We start from the raw sequence: 16,080 nt of genomic DNA, 5'->3' as shown, positions 1-16,080 counted from the left end.
TCTTAGGCTTTCCATTTGCTTGATGAATTTGGATATGATTTTTTTCCGTCCTGCAAAGTCCTTGGCTCTTAACTCCTGCTCACTTTTTTTTTTTTTTTCTTTCTTTTATAGTTCCCATGAGAGACAAAATCAAATTGGGGGAAATATGGCTCACTGGTTTCAGAAATCCCACCGGCTTCTAAGCTTTCCTCCTTTGCTATTTTTTATCCTGTCTGGCTGGTCACTCCCCATGTTATAGGAGATGACGATCAATTTGTCTCTTCACAACCAGCTGTGATTTTCCAGCTTTTCCTTACTAGTAATGTCTTGGATCTGTCCAGAAATACTACATGCATATATGTTTTTTCCACTGCTGGCGATAGGAGTTAGCTAAACATTTTCTTTTTCTTTATTTCCTTGAAAAAATCTGTCCCCTGCAGGATGGCAAAAATTCAAGAGAGGAGCAGCATAGGACTTTGCTCTGCAGAAGCCCCCAGGGCTGTGGCTGGGAGGAAGATGCCAGGTTAAACCCCACAAACTCCCTGCTCTCAAACAGAGGGGATCCAGACAAATAGGACGATCCAAAAGTGGGGGAAAAAGGACAGGGGGATATTGTCACCTCCTCCTGCAGCAGCCAGCAGCAGAGATGTGGGTGGCTGGGCAGGCAGGAGAAGGGACGCAAGGTTTGGTCAGGACTTTTGTACATTGGCAAGAGTCTCCTCTAGGGGAAATAACGAGAGGGTAAAAGCTGGTGGGGTTTCTGGTACATGCTCTCAGCTGCTGCCTTGGGCTGGGACGCGCTGGGTAGCGCTAGGACCTGGGCAGCTCTCCTCCTGCCTCCTCCCAAAGGATTAGCCAATATTCCCAGGGCAGGGCGAGCTCCCCAGCCTTGCTACTTTTTCTTTCCTCTATATACGTGTTTGTTTTTTTTTTTTTTCTTCTTCTAGCTCATTCCAGAGTGGAGAGAGCAGCTTTGGATTTCTCCGAGCGTCTCTCCCTCTCTCTCTTTTTCCCATTTTTTTTTTTCTTCCCCTTGCAGCTGGAGCGCTGCCAGTGTCTTGCAGGGCCGGTGGTTTATCTGCAGGCGCAGATTTCGCACCCCAGCCCAGCAGCACGCAGGCTGCCTGCGAGCCATCCCCGGCAGCAAGAGGGGTGTGTGCCCCGGAGGAGAGGGGAGAAGAGCGATAAAAGACTCGGAGATCACACCTCAGCCCAGAAAAATAAAGGAGAGTTCGGATCTCTCGGCATGAGCAGCGTCCGAGCGGCACCCCGGGACCTGCTGGATCCTTGCACGTAATATGACCGATGTTGAGCCTTTCCTCTGCCTCCCCAGAGCCGAGCTTTTGGATTTAAGGTAGCTGGCCCGAGGAGCAGCCCTCACAATGTTGGCCGAGGCAGTGCTTGCGCTCGGTGTCTGGCTGCAGCTGGTGGCGGGGCAGGAGGCACATTGCAGAGGTGAGTGTCCGTGGAGCCGCGTCCCCACCGCTGCCCCCAGGCCCTCCTGGGTGGAAACCGAACCCGAATTACGCTGCTGCTTTAGCTGGGTGCTTATACGTGGAGGTTGCTTTGCTGGCGCCAGGACAGAATGAGGGAGAGCTGTTCTAAAATCGCTGTGTTAGAAAGAAAACTTACCTCCCTTATTTCCAGCAGTGGAAAAGAAGCTGGATCAGAAGCTGGCAGGGTTCAGTATAATTGTGTGGAGAGCCCTGACCCCACTGCTCCCCATGCAGGGGGCACCACGAGTAAGAGAAGTGAAAGCAGGGACTGATCCTCTACCCCTCCTGTTGCTCTCCACCTAGTCTCTGTGACTTAATCTTGGTGTTTCCTCCTTACAATGCTTTCTGTTGACTGCTTCTCAGGGAAATGATTGTGGGTCGGTGTCACTGACCTGACAGCAGGGCGGGGGGCGTGCAGGAGACGAATGTCGTGTCCCTGGGCAGTGCTGGGCAGGGGCTGCTCAGCCCCACTGGTGTGGCTGGGGCTGCTCCGGGCTGCTGCTGGCTGCACCCAGTTTTCCCTGGAGTTTGTACTCGGGAAGTTTACTCGGGAAGATCCAGTGTGAAAGGAGCTGTGAGCTGCTGGTCTGCAGGACAGACCCTCAGCCCCAGGCAGCAGCCCCGACTGCTGGGGGCTGTTTCCTCACCTGGTGGGCAGACCAGCCCGTGGCTGTGGATCAGATCCCATTACGGGGGCTGGATTCTGTCCGTGGGTGACACATGCTGGGATCCGGAGATGCAGGCTGGTGCAGGAATTGTGCTGCTGCCTCTGGCGTGCTCACAGTGCTCCGTGTCTGCCCGGGCAGCAGTCATCCCCACCATCATGCCCCAGCCCAGGCTACAAACAAGGCTCAGACCTTCAGGGCAGGTGACAAAGCAAGCTGTGACATTCCTGAGGGGCTGTGCCTTGCTCCAGATGTGTCACCAGAGGCTGCTTTTGGCTCGCCAACTGCCGGGTGTCCATAGAGAAAAGGAACCTGCCGGTGGGCAGGGTGCCCGCTCCCTGCGGTTTTCACCTGGGGGCCTCCTGGGCTGCTCCCAAAAGCAACCCTGAGCAAACAGCCGGGCTGGCGGGGCTCCTGAGCATGGCCTGGCTCTTGTCTGGAGCTGCTGTGGTGTGCTGTCATCGTGCGATGAGAGGAACCATTGGAGCCACGAGGATGCACAGCCCTAACTCTGTTTCCTGGGGTCTTGGTGGCTTTATTAGCTTCAGGGGACAAAGAGAGGATGGCTCTGGGTGGCCAGTGGTGCTACGTGGTCAGGATGGCTGGCTTTTGTAGGGAGATGGCTACTGAGTGCAAGGCAGAGCAATGCATGGCCAGCTCCACCACTTGCCTGTCTGGGTCCAGATTCAGAGCAGTGTGAATCCCCCTGGCTTGGGTAAGCGAAACGTGGGCTGCCGTAACTGGCCACCTTGGACTTGTACCAGCAGAAAAAAAACGCCAGCATCCCCCTCTGCCACATGCAGCCATTGGCACCTGGCAGAGAAGGGTTGTTCACTTCTACCAAGTACAGAAACAGGCCGCAAAGCAGCCGGTGTTACATGGTGGGGACAGAAAGACCCACGGACACCGCTCCCCAGCGCTCCTCCCAAGGGAAAGCACGGGCCGTGCTCTTCGGCCTCTGCGCTCGGCTCCACTTGAAGCAAAATGTTGTTGTTTTGCGTGGCCAGATAGTAAGAAGCGAAGACAAGTGTGGAATTTAAAATATAGTTAACTGAGGCGGGACGCGATCTTTTTTGGCTGTTGATCCCTTTTTGCTCTGCGCGTTGCGAGTCCCACGCAAATCAGGCACGTGGCGTGCCTTCAGGTCCCAGCTGAGAGTGTGGGGAGCTCTTGGAGCGGATGTCTCCTGTCAGCATCTCGGTGCAGGACGCACAAGTCTGGCTGTTTTCCTCCTGGAAAAGCCAAACATTGCAATAGGCAGCAGCGGGACTCCACGGAGACATTTTGCTTCCTTATCGACCCCTTCAAAACCCTCCTTTGCACAGCTGCCAATCGACCAGGTGCCAGCTGGAGGGTGACAAAAGGATGCTGCCAGGCTTTTTCTGCTGTTTCCTAAGCTTCTCCTAAGCTCAGCAGAAGTGGTAGCACGGGCCCTGCAGTTATTCCTCACTCCTCAGAGCACAGGCCGATGGTGCAGGAGGCAGGGAGGTTCCAGGGGGTGTCCCCTATCCCCAAACCCCACAAAAGTGGGGAATCTCCCTTTGGAGTCCAGCCAAGCAGCCGATCCTCTTTTGCTGAAAAGCAAGGAGACGGCTCGAAAACAGCAGCTGCTTGCGTAAGGCAGGGATTTGCTGGTAACAAATCCCCGCCGCCCCACCTCTGGCACGGGGGAGATGTTTGTGTTGGAGGGAGGACAACAAACAACAAGGAGGATGAGGGAACTGAAAGGCGAGACCCAAAGGGACGGACGGTGCTGTGCCCAGTCACTTCCCTGCATCCCTGCAGTGGGACTTTACCCAGATTTTGGGGGGGATCCTTTCTACTGACTAAATTTGTCGGGGAGGAATTTCATTCCACCTTATTCAGGGCTGAAGTGGCTGTGAGGGTGTTGGCCTGATCACAGCCCATCCGCACAGACAGCTCCCAAAATACCACCCTGCCCACCGGCACAACTCTCCTTTGGTAACCATTTGCTGCCAACCCATGCTTTCCACCCCCCCTCCGGCGGGACCCGGCGGTGTCAAGCTGCAGATCTCCCTGCACAGCTTCCTAGCCCACGCAGCTATTTCCAGCCCCAATGGGGCAGACTGGCGTGCAGAGGATGCTGAATTACACCTGCCTCTCCCAGCGCCCCGGAGCTGCAGGGCACACTCAAGTGCCATTTGACAGCAGGTCGGCTCTTGACTCTCCTTCGGGATTCTCCTCCCTTAGCAGGTGCTTTGTGGGGTTTGTCACCCCCGTGTGCCCCCTCTGGGGGTCATTCTGGCACACCGAGGGGTGCACCCCTAGCTCCCCATGCATGTGCTGCTGCACGTGGCCTTGTTTTCCACTGGTGAGCGATGTCCTTTGGCCACCGATAGCTGCCCTGCCAGGGCCAGCTGCCTTCCCAGCTGCTTGTTGCAACACTCAGGAAACAAATGGCCCCGTTCGGAGTAGTGGGGAGCAGAGGGGAGAAAAGGGGACAGAAGATTTCTTGCTGGGAAGAGGCTATCGCCTTGCCAATGTTTCTCGCTGCATCTTACCAGCCAAGTCAGTGGCTTGTACCTCTTCCAGCGGAGGGGGAAGCAGAGGGCCGTGGCTACGTGCCTGTGCTTCGTGCAGCCAGAAGCTCGGAGCAGAGACGCTGCCGCGCTGGGGAGGCAGGAGCTGGAGGAGCCCACGGCAGAGACCTGGAGCCCCCAGGTGATGTGACAGACACACATCCCTGCTTTCCATGGGCTGGAAGGAAAGCTGGCTGGCCCTCGCTTTTATTTTCTGCTCCGCTCCGAGTGCCAGGCTGCTGGGCGTGTGTCTGCAGCAAGGGGCTGAGTCGTGCTGGGTCACGCAGAGCTGGCTGCCATCCACTTCTGCCTCCTCCTGGCATCTCCCGCTTAGTCACCTCCGAGTAGCTTCGACGGTCTCTCCATTTCTGGAGGCTCCACCTGATTCCTCCAGCTGTTTCGTCATGGCTCTGGTATGGGTCTGCGCTCGCAGCCAGCGCCTCACGCAGGGGCGAGCTGAGGGACCCGTTCCTGGGCTGCCCTGCTCTCCGTAGCAGCAAGGGGAACCCACGTCCTGGCTGCACATCTGTAGACAGCATGGTCACGGGAAGCCTGGGCCAAGAGGACCTAGCCCCCCGTGGCCCAAGCCTGAGCCACTTCTCTGCCCTCTCTTTTCCCCCTGCCCTGGGTTTTCCATCTCGTGGCGGCTCCTTGGTGCGCTCCCCTGGAGGGGCTCGGCACCCTGGCTCCTCGTGGCTGTCTCTGGGCCTGCCTTGGCGTGTCTCCCTGCAGGGGCAGAGCTGTTTGCACGAGCCATATCCTCGGAGCAATTAATTTTACGGGAGCCTTTCCATCCAGCTCTCTGCTGCCCTGTGGTTTTGGCTCCCGCGCGTGTTTCCAGCGCCCAACCACTGTGCCCAGAGCCTGCATCGCTCGGCCACCCCGCGTTCCCCATCCCTTCCCTGATGGAGGAGCCCAAATGGGCTGGCAGGGGTCGCTGGTCCAAGGCTTTTTCTCTCTTCTTGTGCCTCGAAAGCCATCAGAAAGCAGGGTGGTGCTTAAAAGGATTCCAAATTCCTTGCTGATATTCCAGCTGCTGTAATTCTCTCAAGCTCCAAGAGTGGGAGAAGGAGTCCTCTGCGTGTCCGTGCTTCCACACAGGGTTTTAATTGAAATGGTAAGAAAATGGGTCAGATGGAGAGGGCCACACCCTCATTGCTTGCTCTTCTTGCCATGGGGCACCCTTCTGCACCAAGGGGGCCGTGCAGCCCCTTCCCAGCCACCTTCCAGAGCCCCTGGTGTAGGGGTGCAGCAGGGGAGGGCAGGCAGGTGTGTTCAGAGGGGCGAGGGAAGATGTGGCACGAATGATGTGGGGAGGAGGGAGAGCTCCATCCTGCCAACACTGGCTTAAATCAGGGATTTTTCTGCCAGGCTTGTGTGGACCACAGCCTTTGAAACGAGCTGCAGCCAGTTCAGAGAACTGGCCATCTCTCTTGGGAGAGCAGAGCCAGCAGTTTTTTCTCATTAACTCTCTTTATCGCTTCTTTCGTTTCCAAATATGGCTCACTTTTCTTCCAGACACTGCCATGGTCCTAAGCTGGGAGATGTAGGCCCACGACCTCGGCAGTCACTCTCCTCCTTGGGACCAGCCGTTCGCTCCTTCCCCTGGGGCTGCTGCACCTTCACCCACAGCCCTGGCCGGCCGTGGGGATCCCTGGCATGGGGCACGGGTGACCTTTTGGCTCAGGCTGGAAAGAGATGATCCCAGCTCCAGGAACGTGGCCACATCCAGCTCGGAGCAGAAAGTGCTTGAGAGCAGCCTGTGTTGAGTGACGAGAGGCGTCAGCACAGGCAGGAGCAGCTCAGAGCTTAGAAGCATTTTTTATTTTTATATTTTTTTGCAGGAGCTGGGCTCATGGGTTTGCTTTTGGCTCTGCTCTGGCTCCTGTGCTTGATTTCCTGCCTCTAAATATGATTTTAAAACAAACTTGGCAATGAAGCCAGGAGAGCAGGGAGCCAACACTTCTCTCCCCGCTCCTGGAGAGCACCGCCACAGCTCGGTGCATCTTCAGCCTTCCCTCTGAACCATGATCCATCCAGGGCAAAGGCAGGTTTTTGGACCTCAGAGGACTTGGGAGCCAGTTTTTTGATCACAACAGCTTTTTTGGTAACGTACTTTAAAACAAAAGGTGCTGAGAGAACTTAGTTTGTGCATGGCCACAGGCAAACCCACGAGTAATGCTTCAGTGCGTCTCAAAGGCTTCGGCAAAGCCCAGCTGTGGTCAGAGAGATGAGTCCAAGCAAAGCCACCCAGGAGATGGGGTGAGAAGTTCCCAGGCAGTTGGCAGCAGGGCTGGGAATAAAACCCAGGAGCCCTCTCACTGGATGCGAGAACAACAACAAAAAAATAACCCCCCCTTTCTCTTCCCTTGCCAGGTGCCCAGCCCTCCATCTCCAACTCGGAGGGAGATGTCCTCTTCTTGCTGGACAGCTCTGGCAGCGTCTCCTACTACGAGTTTTCCAAGGTGAAGGAATTCATGTCGGACCTCATGAAGCCTTTCACCTTTGGCCCCAGAGACGTGCAGACCAGCATCATCCACATCAGCACCACCCCCACCATGGAGTTCCCCTTCGACCGGTACCAGTCGTGTGAGGCGGTGCAGCAAGCCATCCACGACACCCAGCAGCTCATGGGTGACACCAACACGGGCCAAGCGCTCTCCTACGCCAAGGAGAAGTTCTTCAGCAACGAGGCCGGTGCCCGGCCGGACGTGCCCAAGGTTCTGGTTTGGGTGACGGATGGTTTCTCCACCGATGACATCTCCGAACCCATGCAGCTCCTGAAGGACATGGGGGTGACGGTGTTCATCGTCAGCACCGGGCGGGGGAATTACCTGGAGCTCTCTGCTGCTGCCAGCCAGCCTCCCGAGAAGCACCTGCACTTTGTGGACGTGGATGACATGACCATCATCACAAAGGAGCTTCGGGATGCTATGCTAGGTACGGTGGGGCTGGGCTGGGCTCTCTGGGAGTCTGCAGCAGGGGCAGGCAGTGTGAGAGCCCCCCAGACCAGCAGTCCTGATCCACAGAAGCAGGTTTATGCACTGCATGCCCCAAATGGAAGCTGTGTGCCTGGGGAGGGCTTGGCCCTGCCCGCACCCTCGTGTGCAGGCACGGTGCTGGCACGCAGCGAGGCACCCAGCCCCTGCCTACAAGTGGCTGGCAGTCGCTGCTCCCTCACCACCAGCAATTAGGGATGATGGTTGTTGCTATCAGCATTACGACTGTAGCACAGGAATGTTTTTGCTCCGTAAATCCCCTGTTGTAACGTGTTCTGCATCTGCCAGATGTACAGACCAGCGCAGAAACTCCCAGCCCAGCTTGCTGGGCTCAGCAGGGCAGCTGCTCGCCGCTGCTAGCACGGCTGTGGCTGCGCAGAGAGCAAGGTCAGGCAGCAGAGCTGCTTTTTCAGCAGCCCCGTGTTTTAAAGCAGCTAGGGAATGGTCTAAGGAGACTCAAAGCCAGGACCTGGGCCAAGAGATGAGCCAGCAGGAATGCCGTGTGCTGCGCTGCGTGATGCATGTCCTCCGTGCAGCTCGACTGCCCTCGCGGTGGGAGCGCCTGTGATGGCAAAGCAGGGGCTCTGCCTCGGCCTCCCAGATGCCTCTGGGTTTGTTTGGAAAGCTGAGTGGGTTACTAGGACTTTGCAGACTTTCCATTCATTTTATGGAGGCTCTCTTCCCCGTTGGAGATCCTGTTTTAATTCCCCACTTGGCTTCTGCTGTGTGAGTCCGTCAGAGCTGGCTGTGGCGTGTCCAAGTAACCCTTTCTGCAGAACCCTCCCTCTGTTGCAATTTCTTCCCATTTTCAGCCCGTGCCGTTTAGCAAATCACATCCAGGGACCACGTTCCCTTCCAGCCACCCACCTCTGTTCCATAGGAGCATGGGGCAGTACCAGCAGTCCTTCTGCTCTACCACACAACCCCCTGGATGTTTCCTTTCAAGTGTTTCAGCTTCTAGTGCGTCCCAAATCCCAATGGTATAAAATAGCACCATTAAAGGAGAGATCCTCTGTGTATCACTGCAGCACAAGATTGTCTTGAAGATCATAAGATCTGCAAAGCTAATAAATACTTTCTTGTGCCCAAGGGCAACATTCTTTGCATCTACCAGGTCTAAAACCTACTAGTCTGGGATTTTCATGGAAGGTGGAATTCCCAAGTGAACCCAGGGGCTGGGGCTTTAAGGCATTGGTAACATCACCTGAGTTAGCCTTAATAAAACCACACATGGCTTGCCCCTTCCTGGAGGAGGCAGCCTTCATCACCACCCGTCCTGCTTCTGGACCTGCGTATACTGTGGAAGCAAGGCGTTCCTTTGGGGTAACATCAGGTTCTGTGCTAGCATCCACTTGCTCTTCTCTCAGCCAGCTGAGCCAACAGCCGCTGGCTTGTTTCATCCTCTGGCACCATCTTGTGAGCCCAGTCCTGCAGGAGCCCACCTGCCCAGCAGCCACAAGGCATCAGCCCTGCAGATTTCTGGTCTGAAACATATCACCCCTTCCATATCAAAGCAGGGAAATAAAACACAAAGCAGAGGTGGTTTGTCCCAAGACCCAGCTGAAGTTCTGCAGAGGGGATCGTGGATCCAGGGCAGAAGGGGTTCATCTGCTGCCTGCCTGTGTTCCTTGCACACATCATAAAAGCAGCAGCGTTCCAGCAAGTCTAATCTTGACCTGCCAGCATTCATGGGATGCCAGCAAGCTTGCGGCCGTGGAGCGGTGATTCTGTGTCCGCGCTCATCCTGTGTGAGTCAGCATGGGTGGGAGGCAAGTGGGTCCAAGCTGTCCCCAAGCGCTCCTAGGAGGGCACTGCCTGGGTCCAACACCAAAGGATAACACTCTGCTTCTTCCCAGCCACGTGGAGGGGCTAGAAGGAAACCATGGGCATCTGTTTTCTGGGGCTGATGGCCCTCTTTAATGGTCAGGGCATCCGTAATCTGGCCACAAGAGGCTGAGCCGCCGCTTGGGCTGCCTGCAGCACGTCCCTCAGGTGCTGCACCCCACCACTTTAATCCTCCTGATTTATTCGCAGCATCCCTGCGCCCTGCCTCCAAGCTCGTTCATTTCCATTCCTGCAGCTTTTGGCAAGGTTTTTGGCACCGGGACCTTTCCTCTGTTCCCAGTTCCTCCGTGGCTTGGCCCCTGGCAGTCGTGGGGCTCACAGGAGGCTGTGGAGCCCCAGGTCCGTGGTGCTGCCTCCTCCCGCTGCTGGCAGGGGCACAGTGGAGGGGAGCGCTCCTGCCTCCCCCAGAGCCAAGCAACAGCTCAGAGCTAAAAAATGAGGCTGCTTCGCTCGGTGCTTGGAGTATGTGGGGATGCCAGCAGCTCGGAGGAGGAGAGCTGGTCTTATCCCAGCCTGGACAGTGGCTACCTGCTGTTCTGCAGGTCTGGGGCAGATTTTTGTGCCCCCACGTGATGGGCTGCTGGTGAGGGCTACCTGCATTACTCTGTAAAGTGTTTGAGCTGGAGCTGGAGGGTGCCTTAAAAAGGTTTCAGGAGTGAGACTGGGCAGAGCAAATGCACTTCTTAAAGGCTCAAGTTGCTCTTAAAAATCGAGCTGCTTCCTGTCTCCCTTTGCCATTTCCCCAGAGCTAGAGGCAAAATCCTGGGTGTTTTGCCCGCCCTGGGCAGGGAGCAGGGGGATTCTGCCCAGATTGGGCTCAGAACACCAAGCGTGGCTGAAGGCTCGGGTGGCAGAGGGGTCTGGGAGAAGCGTGGGGCTCTGGCAGAGCTGCCCACGCCTGGCACGGGGGGTTCAGAGCACAAAGGTATCACTGGCCCCAGAGAGATGCCTGTGTGCAGGGGCGGAGAGGGGTGAGCACAAGAGCGTCTCTGACCGCTGAATGTCACGGAACAACAGAGCTCTGTGAGACACCATGGGGAGAAACTACACCCAGGATGAACTCAGCAAGTGCTGGATGGTCCCAGGCTGCTGCCCCTTCCTCCTGGCCACGGGGTCATTGCATGATGAGATTTGGGGGTTTGGGTTCACTAGGAGGGGCTCTGTTCTGCAAGGTCTTGTCCAAGGCGGAGGAGTGGGGTAAAAATCCAAGCGTTGCCACCTCTGTTTCCATTTGCTTTCTGTTTTTGAAGCTTTGTGCTTGGCTTTGAGGATTTGGGTTTGTGCTCCCGAACCTTTCAGAGGCTGGCTCACTGAGTTGCTGTCAAGGGGCTCAGCTGCACCTCGGTGGCTCTGCTGTCATCCAGTGTCCCTATGGGTCCCATCTCCTGTCAAAATGGCCTGTACATGTGGTGTGCCATATTCTGTATATAAATGTCATCAGTGTTTCCTTGCTCCTCCTCCTCTCCCAGATGTTATCCAAGCCAATCGGCTCCATGCAGTGGATATCACCTCAAGCAGCTTCCGTCTGTTGTGGCCCAAACTCCTCTCCCAAGAAACTGGGTTCTACACCCTAGAGTACGCCCCGACAATCAATCTGGCAAGCAAGAGGACAACGCAACTCTCTGGGGCTCACACCAGCTTCACACTGAGCAACCTCGCACCAGAAACCACTTACGAGGTGGCACTTGTTCCTGAATCCAACGTCCACTACTTCCCTCCCCAGACAACAAGGGTCACCACCCTGGCAGGTAAAACGCGGTCAGTCGTGGCTGTGCTGAGCCTCATGGATGTAAAGCCAGGAGGACAGCCCCTGGTCTGCATCCTGCAGCCTCCTGGTCTGGCTGGGGGAGGCAGATGGTTGCAGCCTGGCCAGACCAGAATGAGGAGAAGGTGTCTTTTTGCTGGCACTCAGCTCACTCTTTCCTTAGAGACGTGTTCTGCCCTGCTCAGAAGAGGTGATAAGATGTGATGGCCAGGAGATGCCCTTCCAACCTTAAAATGTGTGGATTGGAAGAAAGCAGAGCCTGTTGTCCTGGGGGAGGAAGGCAGGAGATGCGGTTTCAGATAGAGGAAGGCAGTGCTCTGGAAGCAGGGGCTTCTCTAGGCTGGGGTGACCACTGCTGGGGCATCCCTGCGTGAGAGGGAAGGCTTGGGGCAGCACCTGATTTTAACTCAGATTTATAGCAACATTTTAAAAAGTGGCACACTGAAAATCTGAGCGGGGTGACAAAGTCAAGATGGACTTGCATCAAATACTAATTTTCTGCATGCAAGAACAGTTTGGGATGTGTGTTTGTGCCCTCTCTATGCTACACAGCTGGAGAAACCATTTCCTTAGGGCTGAGCTGGTGTGTGCTGACCTGGCTGACTCCGAACATCCACTTGCTGGGTAGTTCTTCCACCTCCTGGAAGCAAAACAAGCTGCAAGTCAATGGTACTCCTCTGAGAGCACCCCGATGCCATGAGTTATGTACTCATTCCTGTCTTTTTGCTCTGCTTGCAGAGGAAATCACTCCTGCTCAGGTTCTCATCTCGGAGTCCAGTCCACACAGCTTCCAGGTCAGCTGGGCTCCTACACCGGACAGCGTGGCCGCCTACCAGATCCTGTACGGGCCGCTCCCTGGGGACTCGGCGCAGCTGCTGGAGGTGGATGGCAAGCGAAACAGCACTGTGGTGGAGAACCTGGCACCCAACACCACCTACCTGGTGACGGTGACTGCGATCTACAGGTCAGGAAAGGAGAAATCCCTGTCAGCTAAAGCGTGCACTCAGGAAGGTGAGTGAGCAGCACTCGCTGCTGAAAGGGAGGCGGGTGGGAGGGCGCCAGCAGGTACCTGACAGTGCCAACAGAAGGATTTGGGGCTGGTACCACAAGTTAAGGACTGACTGGGCTGAGGTTCTTCAGTGTGGAGATGTAGAGTGATGAGAAGCCCAGGCTGGATGGCTGCCCCTTCTCAGCTGTCCCGTCAGGAGCAGCAGGGAGCCAAGCAGAGAGGACTGCTCCGTACAAATGTCACACAATAACATGCAGCTTCTTTTTGCAGAGGGCTCCAAAGTGAGGCACCTTCGTTTCGAAGACATGGGCTCCAACACCCTGAAAGCCTCCTGGGACGCTGCTGACGGGAAGGTCCTGGGTTACCGAGTCAGGTGCCGGAGGCAAACGGGCCCTTCGTCCCTCATCAGCGTGTCGCCACAGATCCACAGCGTGCTCCTCACCGACCTGCCTTCAGGCACCACCAACAAAGTGTGCGTGAAGCCCATGTACAAAAACCAGCCGGGCAAGGGGCTGTGCCGCGTGGTGCGCATGCAGCCGGGTGAGTCGGGGTGCAAGGGAGGATCCTGGGGCCCTTTTGCCAGGGGAAAGCATCCTGAAGGGGACTCAGGCTGTGGAGGTCCAACCCAGAGGAGCACTGGTGGCTGAAAAACCCTGTGCTCATCAGCCAGCTTGTCAACAGGGCTTCTTCACAGCAACCGCCCCCGAGGGCATTGCCCAAAGCTGGGCTCTTTCCCCGTTTTCTAAGGGCACTACTCCTCCTAGTGGCATCGTGTTTGCAGGCAGGAGGAAAAGCGTGGGGGTACTCGCTGCGGATTTGGAATGACAGAGGCAGGGAGGACACTACTAAAAGCTGGTATGGGCACTGAAGTGCAGTTTTAGGCTTTTGAACTCTTGGCTGCCCTTCACTTTTCAACACAGTAGGGACAAGCTATCTACTAAACACAGCCACTTAGGCACAAAGCATCTATCTGCCTTCCTCCTTCCACTACCCAGAAGCCTCTTAAATATGATGAAACACAAAAGGATTTTCAAGAGGCTGAAGTACGAGCTAAGAAGCAGCTGTCTGCCAGGGCAGAAGCACATATATATTTTTTTTTTTTTTCCCCAATAAGAGGTCAGAGCAGTGGGGAAGATGACCACAGGGTCATCTGGTCTCTGACTCAGTCCGATTTGGAGAATGGGTAGATGAAGCTGACGTTGTGCTTTTTGTGTTCTTCCCAGCTACAGAAGCCCAAGGATATAGGCACAGAAAGAGAGCATGACAGTCCTGAGACTGAACTGATCCCCCACAGAGCAAGGGATCTCGCTTGGACAAAGACTTGGATAAAACGGAGGGGTCTGCAGAGGAAGCCAGAAAGCTCACGGATCATTTCCCAGCCTGCACTGTCAGCTGAGCTGTCCTGGTTGTCACGCCTAAGGCTGTCCTATGTCAAGTTCTTGCAAAGCTTAAAGATCTGGTTTGGCTGAATGGAACCAACAATCCAACTGCTAGATGCCAAATCTGTACCCTCTCTTGTACAAAAACATGCCTGACAAACAACAAACAAAAGCAACCCAATGAATCCTCACTATTGCTTTCTTATTTCCTATTCTCTATTTATTAAATGTTGATACAGTTGTATTTTTGCAGCCTATGAGCATGTTCAAGACAGCTGTTTACTGCACTGGCCTTTTATTCTGGGCACCTGCACTCAGAGAGAGATTACAAACTGTCAATAGCCATTGATATTGGCAAAGAGCAGCTTTCCTCCAACTCATTCATTGTATTCAATAGGTATTGCAAATTAGGCATCCCAAAAGTATAGTGTCTCAGGGATGGAAGGTGAAAGCACTAGGAGAAAGAATAACATGTACAGAGAATGTAAAGTACACAGAGGAGACCTGGTCAAAGCCACCAGGATATCTGAGAAGAGGAAGAAAAGAGGTTATTAACCCACTTGGTCTGTGGCCAGGACATGGAAACACTTTATAAAGGACCTGCCTTCTACAAAGTGCAAGAATAATCTAGTTTTTCCAGTGGGTCTTTGTTTTGTGGCAGAACTTGGTCGGTGAACTCTGAGGAATGGAACAACAGGACCATGCCAGGCCAGGGCTGACAAGTACTGCCGATGAGTGCTCTAGGAGAAAGGTTTGTTCATGTCTGCCTGCTGAATTCTTGAGTCTCATCAACACGCACTGGTGCTAAGTTTGTCTGCTGCAGTAACTTACAGATCCCAGCTGGACTTTGAAGGATTCAGTTCCCCCGAGTCATTTGCTTTGGGATCTGATAACAGCCTGAGAGAGGATAAAACTCAGAAAAAGTGGGAATTTACTTCCCCAGCAGGCTACTCTAATCCAAAACTTTAAGCCCTCAGCTGAGCTCAAGGAGCAGCAGTGAGTCCAGAAAGGCCAGACTGTAAGGCCATCTAAAGCAGTTATTTTGGTTTCTCATTCAAACACGCACCTCCAAACAACACAACAGGGTACTACTGCCTGGATTGTGACCACTGAATTACTGTGGCATACCTGCAATCAGTTGCATCCAGTTAGGTATGAGTCTTGCCACCAGAGCAGCAATATTGAGATTAATTAGCCTGTTCTATGGCTAATTAGGGGCTGTAAGTCTCCAGCACTATCATTCCAGGCTTTGTCCTCTGTGCTCTGAAGACTCCTAAAAGATCTTTAAATCGTCTTGTCCTGGGCTCCTACTCGGTGCTAAGCTTTAGCTGCATTTAGAATTCAGGTTTTTATGGGAGAAGAATGGATCTGATTCTTTTTTTTTCTTCTTCTTCTTCTTTTTATTATTATTTTTTTTTTTTCCCAAGCCCCATGCTTGAGTTGGCTGTCACTAAGCTACTTCTCAAAAAGGGGAGTTGGAAGAAAAAAAAAAAAAAAAAGACAATTTTAGTAATTAGTGACAAAGCCGTTTGAGAAGCACAGTTCCTAAATTCAGGGCTTATGCCTATAAAGAAATATAGCTACTCCTCTGGTAACCAAAACCAGCACCAGTGGGAACACCTTCCCTCGGTAATGCTTGCTCTGTTTTAAATTTATTGCTTATTTGTTCTACACACAGAACACTTTTTTAAAGCCGTGCTTGGAGAGAGAGCCTCAACACACTGTCATTCCACCCTGCAAACCCTCCATAGTTCTGCTTATGGACTCTTTAAAAAGAGTTCCTTTTGGAGCTGAGGGGAACTTTGTCACTGAGCTCCGAACTCGTCACGTCCAGGTTTATGGAACATTTGCCTTGGGCTGTCTCCTTGCACAGGAGGAAAGGATGGAAGGGAGATGAGTCATTCATTAACTCGATACGGAGATTTCTTATGATTTGTGTTTTCCTTTGGAATGTGTATTTGTGACTGATTAATCTTAATAGAGACTGTGCTGAGGGAAAGATAAAGCCTCTGGAAACTCTCACGCAATAAGGTATCTTGTTCAATCTTGCTGTAGGACAGAGATTGTTTAATTTTGCACAACTCCCTGCATAGCTTACTAATACATTCGGATTCCCCCAATTGTAACGCACCCTTTTGAAGATAGTCAATTAAATATAAAATACAAGAGCTATTGAATGATTCCGTCGTTCTTGATGGCAGTAAGGACAAATTGGTTAGGTGTAGCTTTTGTTCAAAGGAGAGGTATGGGTTCAAAAGCTGGTATTCATCTCAATTTTAAATGACTTAAAAACAAGCATTCCACCCATGACTTCATAGCCTGGTTTACATGGAACTTCACCCCCACCCCTGCCAAAAAAAATGTCAGAAATATGTAGGCAGAAATATGTCAGTCTCAATAATG

At 53.7% G+C, this 16,080-nt stretch overlaps 1 protein-coding gene across 1 annotated transcript; it reads left to right on the top strand.

Moving 5' to 3' along the window:
* Positions 1-661: 661 nt before the first annotated feature.
* Positions 662-15,849, top strand: VWA1 (von Willebrand factor A domain containing 1). Its single transcript, XM_035344592.1, has 6 exons — positions 662-1,434; positions 7,057-7,620; positions 10,994-11,272; positions 12,028-12,300; positions 12,569-12,838; positions 13,522-15,849. The coding sequence occupies exons 1-6, from the start codon at positions 1,362-1,364 to the stop codon at positions 13,560-13,562; spliced, it is 1,500 nt and encodes a 499-aa protein (XP_035200483.1). The 5' UTR covers positions 662-1,361; the 3' UTR covers positions 13,563-15,849.
* The last annotated feature ends 231 nt before the right edge of the window (positions 15,850-16,080 follow it).

Source organism: Oxyura jamaicensis, chromosome 21, assembly GCF_011077185.1.
Source record: "Oxyura jamaicensis isolate SHBP4307 breed ruddy duck chromosome 21, BPBGC_Ojam_1.0, whole genome shotgun sequence".
NCBI classification, from domain to species: domain Eukaryota; kingdom Metazoa; phylum Chordata; class Aves; order Anseriformes; family Anatidae; genus Oxyura; species Oxyura jamaicensis.
Note: the sequence above shows the minus strand (reverse complement) of the source record. Positions and strands in the feature narration are given on the sequence as shown.

Bases quoted from the DNA above. Each gene is read 5' to 3' on its own strand.
- VWA1 (XM_035344592.1), top strand. From the start codon at position 1,362: ATGTTGGCCGAGGCAGTGCTTGCGCTCGGTGTCTGGCTGCAGCTGGTG. The intron at 12,301-12,568 runs GTGAGTGAGCAG...TTCTTTTTGCAG, and splicing joins TAAAGCGTGCACTCAGGAAG to AGGGCTCCAAAGTGAGGCAC. The intron at 12,839-13,521 runs GTGAGTCGGGGT...TGTTCTTCCCAG, and splicing joins CGTGGTGCGCATGCAGCCGG to CTACAGAAGCCCAAGGATAT.